The sequence below is a fragment of the Drosophila takahashii genome, chromosome 2L (assembly GCF_030179915.1).
Source record: "Drosophila takahashii strain IR98-3 E-12201 chromosome 2L, DtakHiC1v2, whole genome shotgun sequence".
Taxonomy (NCBI): Eukaryota; Metazoa; Arthropoda; class Insecta; order Diptera; family Drosophilidae; genus Drosophila; species Drosophila takahashii.
The window spans coordinates 23,094,525-23,110,457 of record NC_091678.1 but is presented as its reverse complement, the minus strand read 5'-3'; the positions used below and the strand labels follow the sequence as shown (position 1 = coordinate 23,110,457).

At 37.6% G+C, this 15,933-nt stretch overlaps 7 protein-coding genes across 7 annotated transcripts in view; all 7 read left to right on the top strand.

The window, feature by feature from the left end:
- The window catches only part of beat-IIIa (beaten path IIIa), a 43,120-nt gene extending 41,526 nt beyond the window's left edge, over positions 1–1,594 (top strand). The window contains exons 5-7 of the mRNA XM_017145308.3: positions 280–542; positions 613–736; positions 805–1,594. Coding sequence (XP_017000797.2) covers positions 280–542; positions 613–736; positions 805–905 — 488 coding nt within the window. The 3' untranslated portion in view covers positions 906–1,594. The remainder of the gene's footprint in view (positions 1–279; positions 543–612; positions 737–804) is intronic.
- A 994-nt stretch (positions 1,595–2,588) lies between these two features.
- Positions 2,589–3,677, top strand: LOC108059909 (uncharacterized). Its single transcript, XM_017145375.3, has one exon. The coding sequence runs from the start codon at positions 2,673–2,675 to the stop codon at positions 3,045–3,047; it is 375 nt and encodes a 124-aa protein (XP_017000864.1). The 5' UTR covers positions 2,589–2,672; the 3' UTR covers positions 3,048–3,677.
- LOC108059898 (uncharacterized) lies at positions 3,663–5,305 on the top strand. The gene has a single exon (XM_070217284.1). It carries the CDS (start codon positions 3,663–3,665, stop codon positions 4,035–4,037), a length of 375 nt encoding a protein of 124 aa, XP_070073385.1. The 3' UTR covers positions 4,038–5,305.
- A 761-nt stretch (positions 5,306–6,066) lies between these two features.
- Positions 6,067–6,665, top strand: LOC108059869 (uncharacterized). Its single transcript, XM_017145331.3, has one exon. It carries the CDS (start codon positions 6,208–6,210, stop codon positions 6,580–6,582), a length of 375 nt encoding a protein of 124 aa, XP_017000820.1. The 5' UTR covers positions 6,067–6,207; the 3' UTR covers positions 6,583–6,665.
- Positions 6,666–9,103: 2,438 nt separating this feature from the next.
- LOC108059887 (putative gustatory receptor 36a) lies at positions 9,104–10,576 on the top strand. The gene is made up of 3 exons (XM_044393704.1): positions 9,104–9,368; positions 9,610–10,372; positions 10,432–10,576. The coding sequence occupies exons 1-3, from the start codon at positions 9,104–9,106 to the stop codon at positions 10,574–10,576; spliced, it is 1,173 nt and encodes a 390-aa protein (XP_044249639.1).
- A 283-nt stretch (positions 10,577–10,859) lies between these two features.
- LOC108062673 (gustatory receptor-like 36a) lies at positions 10,860–12,241 on the top strand. Its single transcript, XM_044393624.1, has 4 exons — positions 10,860–11,082; positions 11,134–11,531; positions 11,591–11,998; positions 12,056–12,241. Exons 1-4 carry the CDS (start codon positions 10,860–10,862, stop codon positions 12,239–12,241), a joined length of 1,215 nt encoding a protein of 404 aa, XP_044249559.1.
- Positions 12,242–14,234: 1,993 nt separating this feature from the next.
- LOC108062684 (putative gustatory receptor 36a) lies at positions 14,235–15,525 on the top strand. The gene is made up of 3 exons (XM_017149460.2): positions 14,235–14,502; positions 14,560–15,314; positions 15,373–15,525. Exons 1-3 carry the CDS (start codon positions 14,235–14,237, stop codon positions 15,523–15,525), a joined length of 1,176 nt encoding a protein of 391 aa, XP_017004949.2.
- Positions 15,526–15,933: the final 408 nt, after the last annotated feature.

Genomic DNA, 15,933 nt, shown 5'->3' with positions numbered 1-15,933 from the left:
AATCCTAGCTAAGCCCAAAGAGTCATAAATGTCGGCGATGTGAGACTATAGGCCAAATGATGGGGAAGGGAATGGGGGGAAATTAAGTCTTCCTTTTGTAAATTATAAAAGCCGGAACTAAAGGAATGTAAATATTTCAAATAAAAATGCATCAAAGTAAAGTCTGACCAGAAAAGGATATTTAAAAAGAAAGTTAAAAAAGCTAGTTATTAATATAAAAAAATTTTATTCTCTTTTATTGACTTAAACAACATATAAAATGGATATTTTCCCTTTCAGTGACTCCCAACCACGGACCGAAGATAACCGGCGGGCAGCCACGCTACCAAATTGGAGACACCGTCCGGGTTAATTGCACCTCGTCGCCGTCCAAGCCCGTCTGTCACCTGAGCTGGCTAATTAACGGGGAACCGGTACAGAAGACCCACCTGCGGCAGTTTGACAAGGTGGTTGTGAATCGGGATGGACTGGAGATGGCCCGCCTGGGATTGGAGTTCCGGGTGCGGGCCTATCACTTTAAGCACGGCGACATGAAGTTGAAGGTGAGTTGGGATAAGTTCTGAAATTATTCAAGATTATAGTATCTTTATTGAAACATATATATTCCCACAGTGCGTGGCCAAGATCAGCTCACTATATCTGCAGAGCAACGAGGAGAGTGTGGAAAGCGATCGCCAGCAGCGGGCTCCGGCCTTGGAATCCCGGGAGACGGTGGCGGCCAAGTCCAGCACGATTGGTATAACCCGAAATAAAATATACAGTTTTTAATTTAAGAAGCCAAACTAATAGCCTCTGTTTCCACAGCTGCCGCCACCTCCAAACTGCCATCCAGCCTCATTGCTTTACTGCCTCCGGTTTTCCTGCTGCTGCTGTTTCAAAATTGGACCTGGCCCAGAGACAGTTAACTATCCGAGGATTAAGGAGCGCAAACACTAAAACCCATAGACTAGCAGAGCCGTTCGAAAAAGCAGACATATCCTACGCCAAAAACTTTGAGACAAAAACTAAAGGATTTATTTATAGCATAACCCTTGGTTCAATTTGAAATTCAATCGATGTATGTGTGCATAAAAACGGGAATAGAAACTCCCCAATTAAGAGCCAGATATTGACTAGAATATCAAAATGGTAACTACTCAACGCGAGCATTTAAGCAGAGGCTAAGCAACTGTACATATTTATTCGTAACATTAGGCAATTATATGTAGTCTTAAGAAATCGTTGTCTAGGCAAAACATTCGTTGATCTTTTGTGATATTATCTTCATTTTTAAAACGAAAGGAAGTAAAAACCATGTAGAAAATTATTTGGAGTCAAACCATTTTAAGCTGATTTTTCCCTTCCTTTCCATTTTATCCACCCTCTTCGGGCATATCAAAAACAACTAAACATTTCGATTGTAAAAACAAACATATTCGCACTTTGATCTACATACCAAATCAAGTCTACAACTTAACCCAAATAAACTTTTCATTGACCTATCAACATAAGCAAATGTAAGAAAATTGTAAAGCAAAAAATCTAAACTTTATAGCATTTAAGTTAAGTAAACTGAAAACGAAAATAACAAAATACCATGCAGAAAGTAAACTAAGCTAGGATTAGGCAAAACTTAAACTTGCATTCCAAACATTCCTCAAAGAGAAATATTACGTATAAGAATATATGATCACAAGCTGTAAATAGCCTGAGAAGAGCCAAGGATTGCACAAGTTAAGAACTTTCAGATTTTGGCAGAAGTTTCCATCTAAGTGTGTGTGTGTATCTGAATGTAATCAGTTCAATCAGTGCCAAGCTGCGACATATCATTTTTAAAGCATTCGTTGTCATGAAGAAAAGTTGAATTACTGCTATGTTAAGATGTAAATGGATCATTTAAAGTTTTAAAATGGCTTGCTTATATTGCGGAAAGCGACAAAAAGATGAATCGAAATAGGCGTCTGACCGCAGGCATGCATTGTTACTTTAGGGTCTGAGCACCCCTGCTTAAAAATAAATAAGCAAATGGTCATTGAATTTGTGAATATATACATTTTAAAAGCTTTCCTTTTGAAAGATTAAATCAAAACAAGAAAGGAAGCTACCTTCGGCCAGCCGAAGCTTATATACCCTTGTAGATAAAAGAATACTCACTCGGTGCAGTTCCAGGGATTCCAGATTCAGCGTTTCGATTTATTTCAATTTTGTTTTTAAGTAGTCAAGAATCAAAACGCCTACTTCCTACAAAGTTACAATGAATTTTCTTATATTTGTTTGGGAGCCTTAAGATATAGTGGTGCGATCCGGCTGGCTCCGACATATGTACTACCTGCAATAGAAAGAAGACCTTCGGGAAAGTTTCATCGCGATAGCTTTAAAACTGAGAGACTAGTTCGCATAGAAACGGACAGACGGACAGACGGACAGACGGACATGGCTAGATAGACTCGGCTATTGGTGCTGATCAAGAATATATATACTTTATGTGGTCGGAAACGTCTCCTTCACTGCGTTGCAAACATCTGACTGAAATTATAATACCCTCTACAAGGGTATAAATATTTGAATCCTACAAAATTATAAAGAACCGTTTTTTGGCAAGGAAACTTTGCTTTTTTAATCAATTCTGAAATCTGTTCTCGTTATACATATATTGTTCAAAACGCATACACAACAATACACATACTAAAGTAATGAAGGGATATGACCAGGTGATATTCACGGATGAACTCTTGCACCACCGAACTGTGGGCAGCCAGATCGAGGAGACACGGCGCACCTGGGAGGAGCGATGCTCTTGGTTTCCGGCTGCCCAGAGGAACTTGTATGCAAGATGTTCCGAGATTTACGAGGAGTGTCTGGAGAAGTACGGCAATGATCACTTCGAGTTCTATGCTAATAGAAATCGCCTGAGGGAAGAGCATAGGGTCAATACCAAATCGTATAGGGATCGGGAACAGCGAAAGTCTCAGAGATCAATGGATCATTTAAAGGACTACAAGGCGTCTCCTACATCTAATGGGGAATATGGAAGAGTTCAGCCAATGCTACTCTTTCACTGCTTTTAGATCTCTATCTAAAGCCATCCAAATTCTCAGTCCTTATTTCATGAGCCTTGTACTAGTATACACAAAAAATTTACTAAGCCTCTGTTAGAAGAAAAGAGCATTCGTCAAAACAATTATTGGATTGGAAGACGCAGAATAATACTATTGAATAATAAAGGCAAAATCTGAAGAAAATAGTTTTTCATGATTCAAACAATTGGTTTGGCTGGCTCGAGGTCTGGGTGCTTTATTTTTGCGTTTTCCCAATATATTTCGATCTCCTCCGGAGATCGTCTTCAGGGGATTGCTTTTAAATCAAAGCGCACGACGTCCGATTTGTCCGCCGTGGAGTTGTAAACTAAAACTGATTATAATTTTTTCCTCCATTTGTATGCACATAAAATTATCTTCTTTTTGTAATAATTTGTACAAATTACTTTTGTTTAACGGAATTAGCAAGATCAATTTCAAAATTTCTCAAAATGTAGTATCCGTTGAATATTTAATCACTTTCTCAAAAAGTACTAATTCGTTAACAAGCGTTAGCCACACAGAAAAAAAAAAAATAAAATAGAAAAATAAAAAAAATAAAAACCAAAAAAACACCAACGAAATTTCCACATAGTCAGTGAAAAAATGAAGATATACGAGGAGGTTATATTCACAGATCAGCTTCTGCACCACCGAACTGTGGGCAGCCAGATCGAGGAGACACGTCGAACCTGGGAGGAGCGGTGCTCGTGGTTTCCAACGGCCCAAAGGGAACTTTACGAGCGGTACGCCCAAATTTATAAGGAGTGTTTAAAGACGTACGGGAATGACCACTTCGAGTACTATGCGAAAAGGAACCGCCTCAGGGAAGAGTTTAGGCTTGAGACCAATTCATACAGACAGAGTCAGTCACGGGACTCAGAAATACCTATGGATCATATAGCCCTTTACAAAGCATCCTCCACTTCCAACGAAGAATATGGGAGTGTTCGGCCAATGCTCCTCTTCAAGGCTTTTTAGATCCTTACCCATTCTTCAATCATAATTACAGTCTGCTAGCAAGCTTTGGGGCAGGTGTACATTATATCGTTTATGACAAACTAAGACAAGCCCTGTAAATCCAGTACAGTGTAAGCCTGGCCTAAAGCACATATTCGGCTTAATGGTCTTCAGCAAATACAACTATTTGTAACAATTATTACAGAAAGGTCTACATTTCTGGCTTTAGCTATGATTCTACTCAAGAATATTTGATTATTTGTATTTCAAGATAATTTGATTTCGGCTGAAGGTTTGTAAAGCTTATATTTGTGTGTTTTTTGTGAGCACTTTTTGATTACTTCTGAACCTACAATTCTTAAATTTTATCAACTTTACTGTTGAGCTAGCTTGAATTGTTTAAATCCCGCTTTGTGCTAAGTTTTTCTTTCCAAAAGGGTAACATTAAATTCCCCCCTTGAGAAATTAGCCACATGCATGATACTAATCCTTTGGCTTATGCTAATTTTGCCCAAACTGAGTCAGAGTTCCCCGAGGTCTGATACCGCCTTTAAGGGGGTATCGAGCAGTTTATGGCAAAAAAAGGTGGAAATTGTCGGAGACATGCAAAATGCGAAAATGCGCAACAAACCACAATCGAATGCATTTCAGTACAAACAAAGTTACCAAGAAGCAAACAAAAGGCCGAAAGCAGTTCATGACTCATGCGAGCTGGTGGGTTTCGTACACACATCGCATGTCTGCCGGGTTCACCTGGGCGTGAGAAATGCAATCCAATGGCTCATTTGCATACAAAGCCGTTCGATTGTGGGCCAACGGCAGCCAGGCGATGGCTACAAATGGCCAACAAACAGCTGCAGGTCTTGGCCAAAATGTATCTTAAATATCTCAGCTTGGCATTGATCGACTGGCTGGGGGAAAGCCCTCTTACTTAGCCAAATGAATGTTTCTTGTACATAGCCAGCAACGTTTGAACTCAAATTTACTTAGGATCTAAGCAGGAAAAATCCTCGGCAACTCTCTAAGCATAATCTACATCTAAATCTAAGCAAATCTTGTGCGTGTTGTAAATTTAAAAGTAATAAAAATAACAATGAAAATATAACTGAACGAAAAACAAAACCAGCAAGGGTTTTAGATAAGTCAAAGAACTAACCTTCTTCATTAACCTTCATCAATGAACTTTGTTAACCTTTCAGTTTAGCCTTTATTTGTAAGTATTAAAAATCAAATGTTTGACAAAAAGAATGATAAACAAGTTAGTTCGTAAAACTGAACATAAAAATGAGAAATAAATGAAGTCCAGAAAAGCAAAGAAAATCGACGGTCTTTTTATTGAATGAGGAGCGCATTTCCGTTTCCGGTTGGTCGTCTGTCTCGTCCTGTCCTGCTCACGTTTCCATTGCCCCTTGGCGATGTTGGTACAAATTGAATTTAAATCAAAGGCTTGTCAAAGCCATTATTTATAATTTGTATTCAAAAGCCTTTAGTTGAAGTTCAACAAGTATTGCAAAAATATAATTATTTAATTTTAATACAATAGTTTTTATTCTTGTGAATCTTATATATTTTCACAACATTTTATGAAAATATCATAAACACACTCTTTTACAAAATGTAACAGTTACTTATTTATTAAAAAATCGAATTCACTTCGAGCCGGCATTGGCGAAAGTATTCGCGAAAAAAATAAAAAAAAAAAACAAGACAGACTGCCATACACAGAGAAAATTATACAACGTTTTAGGTGCCGTTTTCATATAAAAATGTTTTAAAAATAAAAATGAAAACGTTTTAAAAATGCAAAGTAAAATAAATTTGTATTAAACGTTTTAAAAAGTAAAATGTTTCACCCCTTATTTTGCACCTAAAACTTTTGATAATTTTCTCTGTGTAGTAGTATAGTTCGACTATTAGAAACTATAATACCTATTACAAAATATAATAAATAATTATTTTATTGATTATAATCAATCAATAAACAATCAAATAGAAACTATAATACCTATTACAAAATATAATAAATAATTATTTTATTTTATTAAATGCCACTTTTTATATTTTCCTTTTTTGGTAAGCAAGGGCAGAAAAAAATACCTTAAAATTCACGAAAAAAAAACTTGAAAGTGTATATTTTCTAACGTGGTTTGTAATTCCACAAAGTTGATCGATTTTTTTGTGTTAACCAAAGATGAAGGAATACGGTGAGGTGATCTTCGTTGATCAGCTGAAACACCACCGTGTTGTGGCCAGCCAGATCGATAAGACTCGTATTGCTTGGCAAAAAAATAGCTCCTGGTTTTCTGCTGCCCAAAGGAAGCATTACTCCCAATATGCGACCATATACGCTGAAAGCCGGAAAAAATACGGAGATGAAATATACGGATACTACGCAAGAAGGAACCGCCTGCGGCCTGAGTTCACTTGCAAAACCAAGTCTACAATCGGAAAGGAGGACAGGAAGACGCATATTTCCATGGCGCACCTCATAGGATACAAGTATTCCAAAACAACCAATGGCGAATATGGCAGTGTGCCGCCATCAGACTTATTTTTCTGTTTCTAAGCTGTTCTTTTATTTTGAAAAGAAAAAAAATTTAAAAAACTATCACGATCTTTGCAAAATAAAGTTGACTTTTATTTTTTTAAGTTAGTGAATGTGTATTTTCTATTGTGTAAAAAGATGTGGAAATTTTAGCAGTGTAGCTTTTTATACCCTTGCAGAGGGTATTATGATTTCAGTCAGAAGTTTGCAACGCAGTGAAGGAGACGTTTCCGACCCCATAAAGTATATATATTCTTCATCAGCATCACTAGACGAGTCGATCTAGCCATGTCCGTCTGTCCGTCTGTCCGTCCGTTTCTACGCAAACTAGTCTCTCAGTTTTCAAACTATCGGGTAGTATATAAGTGGGAACAAGCCGGATCGGACAACTATATCATATAGCTCTCATAGAAACAATCGGGAAAAAAAATGTAAAAAAATTATATCTTGTGTGTTTTTGAACCTATAACATCCTACTTTTGGAAATGTAATTTTTTATCTAATTCTGAATTTCGAATAAAATTTTTTCAAAATCGGACGACTATATCATATAGCTGCCATAGGAACGATCGGAAAATTAATGGGAATATAATAGGAAATAAATTATTGCTTCGTTGGTTTTTATTGTATTCTCTTCTACTTTAGGATATATAACTCTTTTCAAATATTTTCGAATTTCGATTTTAATTTTATCAAAATCGAACTACCATATCATATAGCTGCCATTGAAACAAACGCAAAATTAATGAGAAATAAGGAAAATATAATTTTTGCGATTTGTAAATTAATAGGAATTATCTGCAAGGGTATATAAGCTTCGGCTGGCCGAAGCTAGCTTCCTTTCTAGTTTCCATATACACTCGTATATCAGAGATCGCTTACAGACATGTACTTAACTGTGTCTGATGGTGCGACTGGTAAGGTGTCTGTCTTGAAGCGAGAGGACCCCGGTTCCTTCCTTTTTTGTTTAAAATGTAGCCGAACAAATTTTAAAAAGTACGACCTAAAAAAAAGTACGAGTATATGACTCATTTCATGTCAAACGTGACAGGCAATTTGGGGTCAAGTCTCAGAAAAATTCGGAACATTTTTAAATGAATAAAAATCGTTCAAATAATTTTTGTTTTGGAATAACATATAAATATAATTATCTATATATTTTCTCCGATTTCTTCGAAACGAAGATTAGGTTTTAAGGCCCCCTTAAAAATATTTTTCCTACACCTCTTAACCCCCTCCAAAGCACACAGTGGTACGCTCATTACCAACGCTTTTGCACAATATGCAAAAATTAATGGGGGAAACATTTAGGCATTGAACGACTACAGACAGACACTAAAAACTGCAGTAAACCAGTGGAAATCCATTGAAAATGGCATGGTGCGGAAAGAGGTGGTTAAGGGTTTGTGGCGTGTTTTAAATTAATTTTATATACGAATTACCCGTCCCACAACGGCACTTTGGCGGTACTGCCAAGCACTTGGCTCGTAAATTGGTAATGTTTGTAAGCCCAGTTTTATGGGCCGATGGCGGCCCAGTCTGTTTACCATAATTACCTGTTTATAATTAATTAAAATGCAATAAACGTAAATTTGATAAAAGAGCCACGCACATGCTTACGCGGTAGCGATAATTTGGTGAATCTCCGATAAAGTTTTGTTTCATATAATTGCGTGATTTTTGTAATTTGATTTTCTAAAATAGTTTTTATAATTTTATAAATAAAAAAGAGACTTTTATATTATCCCTTAAATGTTACCTTTTCATGTCATGGAAATATTTTAGCTTAATTTTGTTCAAGTGCATGACCGGATTTTTGATAAATGAATTTAAATGTATCAACTAAATTACAATCAAATAGATAATTCGCAATAAAGGCTGGCTGGAATGAATGTATAAATTAACCAATGACCCCTTCACCCTTTCCCACCGACCAAAATTAGCGGGGAAACCGCGGGAAATTTCAGCATAAACACACTGGTTAATGCAATAACAATTTCGGTGTGTTTGTTGTCTTTCTACCCTTTTGAGCTACGCTTATTGACCATGAATAACTAACGGGAATGCAACACGAACTGTGGTTACGCCCCCTGCCCACTCAGACTTACACCGCCCCCGTTCACCGTTCCAATACAATGATTCATTGCGCAAGTGTGCATACGTGTGCGGTTTAATTGCGGCTACATTTTGATTTATGACGCCAAAGGGTGAAAGCACTATGACACATCCTTTTTGGTTGGTGCTTCTAGTTGGCAGTAAAAGTTCAATGTAATATCTTGCAAATTTAAAAAAAACCGAGTAACATAGAAAAGTGGCTACCTCGAATTAAAAATCTTTATTAATTAATTAACATTTTCCTAAAGGTTCATAAGCTATTTACCAACAACATTGACATGTGTTATTATTAAGGACACCTCAAAATTCAATCTAATCACTTGCATCTTTGTCTGGGATCAGTACATTAGTCACTGAAGTGAATGTCATTGGCACAATTGAATAATCCTGAGCGGAGCACAATCCAGCACTCATTCAGTTTGCTAAAATGTTCGACTGGGTCGGTTTGTTATTGAAGGTGGTCTACTATTATGGACACCTTATCGGTCTTAGTAACTTTGAGTTTGAGTGGACTGGACGAGTCTTTAAGACCCGAAGAAGTGCCCTCTACGCCATTGCGATCGACGTCATCCTGGTTATTCTTATCGTTTTGCAAATCTCCAAGCCAACTGAATTTAACTTGATCTTTGGAAAGGCAAACAAGCTGCACCATTATGTTATTATCATTGTATTTGGACTGAGAGTTGTAGCAGGTGCGAAAATTCGTTTTTGTAACAAAGTCTTTTTAAGACATTAATTCGATTTCACTAAACATGATAGGTATTATTTTTTTAAACGGACCGACGAACATATGGACATGGTTTGATCGACTATCCAGTGATGCTGAGCAATTTTTGAATAAATAGACTTGAAAAAGTTGAAAAAAGATACAAACTTTTATTTATTTAAAAATCATATTTATACCGTTTAAGAATTGTGGTTAAATATTTTCAGGTCTTTCCACCGTGTTCATCAGATGGAGTCGACGGAAACAGATGATGCTCTTGGCCAAAAAAGTGCTTGGTGTATTTCTAAAAAACCCGCACTTGCGGAAAATTTCCCGCTGGGGTATTCTTATTAAGGTCACCATTGCAATCGTTACTGATCTTCTGCAAATGGCAATTAACTGGAATGCATTGGGCTATGCGAAAGCCAATCAAACAATACTAATGGCCTTGCAGTTCTGGGTGTCGGCTATTGTAAATCTGGCCGTAGCGCAGCGGTATCTGCTAACCCTCTTCGTTCGGGCCCACTATCATCTGCTAAACACCGAGCTGCGTCAGGTGATCAAAGAAAGCAGGATGCTAAGTTACCATCCTCAGCGGAGGGGGGCTTTCATGACCAGATGTTGCTCGTTGGCGGATCAGGTGGAGAGTATTGCCAAGTTTCAAAGTGAACTGCAGTCGATTGTGAACCAGCTGGACGAAGTATTCGGAATCCAGGGGCTTATGGTGTATTTCGGATACTACATATTTTCAATAGCAACAGCTTACATAACCTATAGTATCCTAAAAAATGGCCACGAGAATCTGGAGCTGAGCGTCACATCGATGATTCTATCCTTCACTTGGTGTTTTTTTTACTTCTTGGACGCCATTCTCAATCTGTTCAATACGCTCAATTTACTGGAAGATCACACGAAGATGATACGGCTATTGGAGGAGCGAACACTATTTGCCTTTACCTTAGATGTTCGTCTGGAGCAATCGGTAAATTTGTTTTAGCATACATAAAAGTCAAATTATACCATAATATCCTTCCACTAATGTTTGAGAGCATACAACTGCAATTGATTCGAAACCCATTCAAAATGGAAATAATGAAATTTTTTCCAATAACTCGGAGTTCTACAACGGCCATGTTTGGATCTCTAATAACACATTCGATATTCCTAATTCAATATGACATGGAGTACTTTTGAATTAATCCCAAAAATGTTATTCTTTTAGATTTCAACATGGAGTACTTTTGAATTCATCCCAAAAATATTATTCTTTTAGATTTCAATAAAATGTTACTTTCACTGTAAAAGAGGTGTAATTTCATAACCCATTAGCAATGGATTTGGCAGAGTGCAAACATGAAATATTGTATTGTAGTTCGTCTAAATTACTTGGACATTAGGTCAGTTTCATTATTTATGAAAAAAGTCAGACTACAGAAAGCAATAATAGCTAGCTTCGCGGGTTTCAGAAGGGCAGATAATGGCCACGAGTGCAGAACGAACTTTGAATAAGAAATGGCAGTCGCGACTGCTAAGATGGTCTGTTTTGGGCCTCTGCTGGTCCTCGTACATCCTTTATCGAGGCTGCGTGATTGGACAAATTAAATACGACAAAGAAAAGGGAAAACTGATTATCCAACGTCGCAACATTTGGACCAAAAGAATAGTGCTGTGCCTAAAGTTGTCGGTGCTCTACTTCAGCTGTAATATTATTATCACTTATTTTACAATAGCATTCATTGCAGTCATTCCAGTTGAAAGTAATGAAGGCATATTTTCTAGTCCAAAGTACTTTGATACTCTGATGACAGGGGTCATCATGCAGATAGCCATATGTAATATTATACGTTTGTGGAACTGGATGAGTAGTCTGTCCTATAATCGATCCTTAGTGGGTCTGATCAACGAGGTGATAGAAGTAAACACATTGATGAAAGAGACTTTGGGGAGGCCTTCCTTGGAAGGTATCTCCCTGCTGATCCTTTACATAGTTCAGTGGGACTTTACTGTCCTGCAGATCACGGGCTTAAGTCAACTAAGTCTTTACGTCTTCCCGCTGTACATCATATTGCTGGAGTTGTGTTTCAACATTTATGTGGTCTACCAGTTGTTGCTACTGTCTTGGATCGCTGCTTTCAATAGGTTCTTAAAGGTAGGATAACTTCTTAAATTTATTGAGCTTGAATTAATTTTACTGGTCTTAAATTTCAGATCTATCTACAGGAACGGAAACCGACAAAAAGGCAACATTTAAAGGTTCTTCGGCTGCTTCGCCTCTATTCCAGGATAGCCAATATTAACCAGGAAATCCAACTGCTGTGGCTGCCGGTCATCGGCATGCTTTTCACCGACATCTTGCTACTAGTGATCAATTGGGCGTTTATCATCAAAAATATCATGGAGTACCACTTGTTTGCAGACGACAAATTTTATAGGAAATGTTTGAGAGCCGCAGTTGGTGGGCAGGCATCTTTCTTAAGGATTTTGTTCATTGGTCTATGCAATGATAGACTGTGCATTCTGCAGACTCTCCTTAGAGTGCAGCTTTTAATCGTCGATTTGCGCTTCTCACTGCATCTTCAGCGGCATCAGAACTTCGTCAGGGATGTCCAGACTTTGGTCGGTGTGTAGCCAATCGGGTCGAGTTCCCTAATTCTTATATCCTTTCCACCATAGCAAAGTTGCTTTGATGTGCAGTTCAGAGTCCAGCCGATCAGGAACCGGATAATGAACGCCAATCTGGAATGCGGAGGTTCGTTTGTCCTAGACTTCTTTTTTTGCACATTGCTAAATGCCTTGTGCTTTGCCCAGTATGAAATTACCGTTGACGCCGATACGTTAATTTATGCTGAAGATCGATAAGACCTGCTATAATGGAATCTGATCAAATCAATGCTCAATCTTTTCATACTCCTTTATTTTTTGGACGATTACAATAAAATTTATTTATTTATTTAAAATTTATCTATTTATGTAAGGAACATTGTTTGATTCTGTAAGAGCTTAATTACCTTTTAATAGTTTTTTTCTTTTTGGACGATTACAAATAGAATTGTTGTCATCAGTACATAAAAATAAAACGAAAAAATAAAATAAAACGCAAGGAACAAATGCTGACATATGAAGTTCACTAGAAATATTGAGTAAATAACAGGAAAGAACGCTATATTCGACTATTAAATACCCCTTACTCACCTTAACAACTTTAATATAAACAATATTTATAAATCGATTAATATAAAGGGCTTCTATTGATTTTATATTAATTATACCAACCCGCGAATCCTTAAAAACAGGAGGATCTTAGCTAAGGCACTATTGCTTATCAAATAAAAACACCTCTTAACGAGGTAAAAAACTAGTGACGATCGCACCTTCAACATACAAAAGTGCTGATATCAACATTTGTGACGAAAAATTATTACACTTGTCATTAAATAGTTTTTTATATCGATGTGATGAACGTCATATCAAATTTTCAGAACTTAAAAAACATATTTTGGACAAACTGACAAACGGACAAACTGACAAACAGAATTAAATTTTCATTTTGGGAAGATGAAGAAAATCTTATTTTGGCTATAACTTTTGAACGGAGCGTCGGATTTTATCTTTCATTTTATCTCATTCGACGGGTATTTTCAATAGGAACACAACTAAAACATTGCGAGGGGGCATTTTTCCCCACCGGCCCCAACAGCTCCAAATTTCGAAATTTGCACTTTTTCACTTTCACCGCTCTCTCTCCCAATCCAATTAATTTTCTTAAAGTCTTGGTATGCAATCCTTTAAGTTTTTGCAATACCTTTCGATTGGTGTATTACTCATTACGATCGGACTATCACAGCAGATTTTCATTTCTTCGTGTATATATAGTAGTCGCCTTCGCACACTCTCCTGGGGCGCTTCGTCACTACATGGACTGCCGTCCATAGTGATACTTGGCTCTATAACAGCGGTCGGCAGCGTCCTATTAAGTGAGCATAGGGCTTTTACCCAAACCTAAACGACCTGAAAATTTTGAGGTCAGGTTGGGTAGGTAATATTTTGGTCTGGGTACCCAAATATCCCATTTTCATATACCCATGCAGGGCTCTAATAAAAATGCCTTGTTGCCATTTCAAGTAATGTAGATTTTACATTAACATAGTGGGAATTAGAGTGACCAGGCCTAGTAGTTAAAATAATCCATTTGAATACGGCGCTCTAGAGCTAGAGGCTTTTTTTCACCACCAGCAACAGTGCTAAACACGCGGCGACGGCGCCATCTTTGGCATGGAATTGGTACTGTTCATACAAGAAACTGTGGGCGCCACAGCTTTTGCGGTTTCTGGGCGTTAGAAGGGACGTTTCAGCTTGATAAAACAAACTGGCACTGCGTAGTAAGCCCTAGAATCTTCTTGCTTAGTGTCAATCCTCCAGCTTTTATAGCTTTCGAGATCTCAGCGTATATACAGACAGACAGATGAACTTTTGCAGAAATACCATAAACCCTTTTACTCTAAGAGGGACAGGAGTACAAATATTTGCAGCATGGCATTTGGTGGGCTCTAAATTTTAGATTTAAAGTATTAGCGATTTAAAGCTTAAGAACAATTGTTCTTGTTTAAAAACGATTGATCTTATTTTAAAAACATTTAAAAAAACTGAGCAGTAAGATATGGCCTTCTAAAAATAACTTTTCCTTTTTTTCATACCTCTTCACCATCTTTTTCGAGGTCAATCACATACCTCTTCAAAATCAATAGGTACCTATGTGTGTCTGGAATCAGTACATTAGGTTACTGTAAGTCACTGGGACAAATTAATTACCTTTGGTGGACCAAGGCCAAGCACTACTTTTTAGTTGGCTAAAATGACCGACTGGGTCTGTTTGTTATTGAAGGCAGTCTACTATTATGGACATCTTATTGGTCTTGGAAACTTTGAGATTGACTGGCGGACAGGTCGTGTCTATACGTCCCCAAGCAGTACCATCTACGCCCTCGCAACCAACGTCAGCATTTTTATTGTCCTGTTGTGGCAAATCTTGGAACAAACTGATCCCAATGTGTTTTTTGGAAATGCAAATAAGCTGCTCGTAGCTGTTATCCTTGTTTTGGTCGGACTGAGAGTGGCTTCAGGTCAAATATATGCATAATTTGCATCTATCAATTCTTCTAATTGAGAAACATTTTCAGGACTTCTCACCGTTCACAACAGATGGCACCAGCGAGCCAAATTCATCCGCTTGGCCAGAAAAGTGCTCCGGTTATTTCTGGAAAAGCCGCAGGTGAAAAGAATGTGCCGGTGGAGAATTCTTATCAAGTTCATCATAGCCATCGTCACTGACCTTCTGCAAGTGGCAATCACCTGGGATTCAGTGGGTCGTGTGGATTGCAATCAATTTATTGGAATGACCTTGCAGTTTTGGATGTCGACCATTATAAATTTGGCCATATCGCAGCATTATCTGGTAGCACTTTTCGTTCGGGCAAACTATCATCTGCTAAACACAGAGCTGCGACGGGTGGTCAACGAAAGCAGGATTTTGAGTTACCTCCCCCAAAGAAAAGGGGCTTTCATGACCAGGTGTTGTTCCTTGGCGGATCAGTTGGACAATATAGCTAAGCTACAATCCCAACTGCAATCCATTGTGACCGAGTTAAATGCGGTCGCCGGTGCTCAAGGGCTAATGGTGTATGGCGGATACTACTTATCCTCAATAGCTACATACTACTTGACGTACAGTATCCTCAAAAATGGTCTTGAAAATCTGCAGTTAACTGTCCAAGCTGTGATATTGGCCTTTAGTTGGTGCTTTTTCTACTATTTGGATGCCATGATCAATCTGTTCACGATGTTTAATCTGCTAGATGATCACAAGGAGATGATACGAATACTTCAGGAGAGAACGCTGTTTGCATCCGGCTTGGATGTTCGTTTGGAGGAATCCGTAATATGTTTTTTTTTCGATTAGCCACAAAATGATTTACAAGTTTTTGTCCTTACAGTTTGAAAGCTTTCAATTTCAAGTGATACGAAACCCGTTTCAAATTGAAGTTATGGAAATATTTTCTATCACACGCAGTTCCATTTCGGCCATGTATGGATCTCTAGTAACGCATACAATATTTCTTATTCAATACGACTTGGAATATTTTTGAGTTGCTTTGTTCATGTTACGAATTTAATAACATTTTAGTTTTTAAACATATTTGGTATATTTACTTAATAATAATAAGAAGAATAATAATATTAGTTATTTTGACAATTATTGCCTGATAGTTGACTTTCAGGCACTGTACACAACCACGGGATTTGCAAAAGAATGTGTCAATCTAGAATGATGACTGGACTTCGGATTTCGATATGGGACAAATGAAGAACGATGGACCAATCGGTTTTTGTTGTCATGGCAGATCACCGGATACTTTCAACTCTCGATGTATTTATACCCGTTACTCGTAGAGTAAAAGGGTATATTGTATTCGTGCAAAAGTATGTAACAGCTAGAAGCTGTTTAGAGGACATTCTATTACCTGTAAAATGAGTCTTCGATGTCCGAAATCGGT

Bases quoted from the DNA above. Each gene is read 5' to 3' on its own strand.
- LOC108059869 (XM_017145331.3), top strand. From the start codon at position 6,208: ATGAAGGAATACGGTGAGGTGATCTTCGTTGATCAGCTGAAACACCAC.
- LOC108059887 (XM_044393704.1), top strand. From the start codon at position 9,104: ATGTTCGACTGGGTCGGTTTGTTATTGAAGGTGGTCTACTATTATGGA. The intron at 9,369-9,609 runs GTGCGAAAATTC...AAATATTTTCAG, and splicing joins TGGACTGAGAGTTGTAGCAG to GTCTTTCCACCGTGTTCATC. The intron at 10,373-10,431 runs GTTTTAGCATAC...AATGTTTGAGAG, and splicing joins CTGGAGCAATCGGTAAATTT to CATACAACTGCAATTGATTC.
- LOC108059909 (XM_017145375.3), top strand. From the start codon at position 2,673: ATGAAGGGATATGACCAGGTGATATTCACGGATGAACTCTTGCACCAC.
- LOC108062673 (XM_044393624.1), top strand. From the start codon at position 10,860: ATGGCCACGAGTGCAGAACGAACTTTGAATAAGAAATGGCAGTCGCGA. The intron at 11,532-11,590 runs GTAGGATAACTT...CTTAAATTTCAG, and splicing joins CTTTCAATAGGTTCTTAAAG to ATCTATCTACAGGAACGGAA. The intron at 11,999-12,055 runs GTCGGTGTGTAG...TTTCCACCATAG, and splicing joins TCAGGGATGTCCAGACTTTG to CAAAGTTGCTTTGATGTGCA.
- LOC108059898 (XM_070217284.1), top strand. From the start codon at position 3,663: ATGAAGATATACGAGGAGGTTATATTCACAGATCAGCTTCTGCACCAC.
- LOC108062684 (XM_017149460.2), top strand. From the start codon at position 14,235: ATGACCGACTGGGTCTGTTTGTTATTGAAGGCAGTCTACTATTATGGA. The intron at 14,503-14,559 runs GTCAAATATATG...AAACATTTTCAG, and splicing joins CGGACTGAGAGTGGCTTCAG to GACTTCTCACCGTTCACAAC. The intron at 15,315-15,372 runs GTAATATGTTTT...TTGTCCTTACAG, and splicing joins ATGTTCGTTTGGAGGAATCC to TTTGAAAGCTTTCAATTTCA.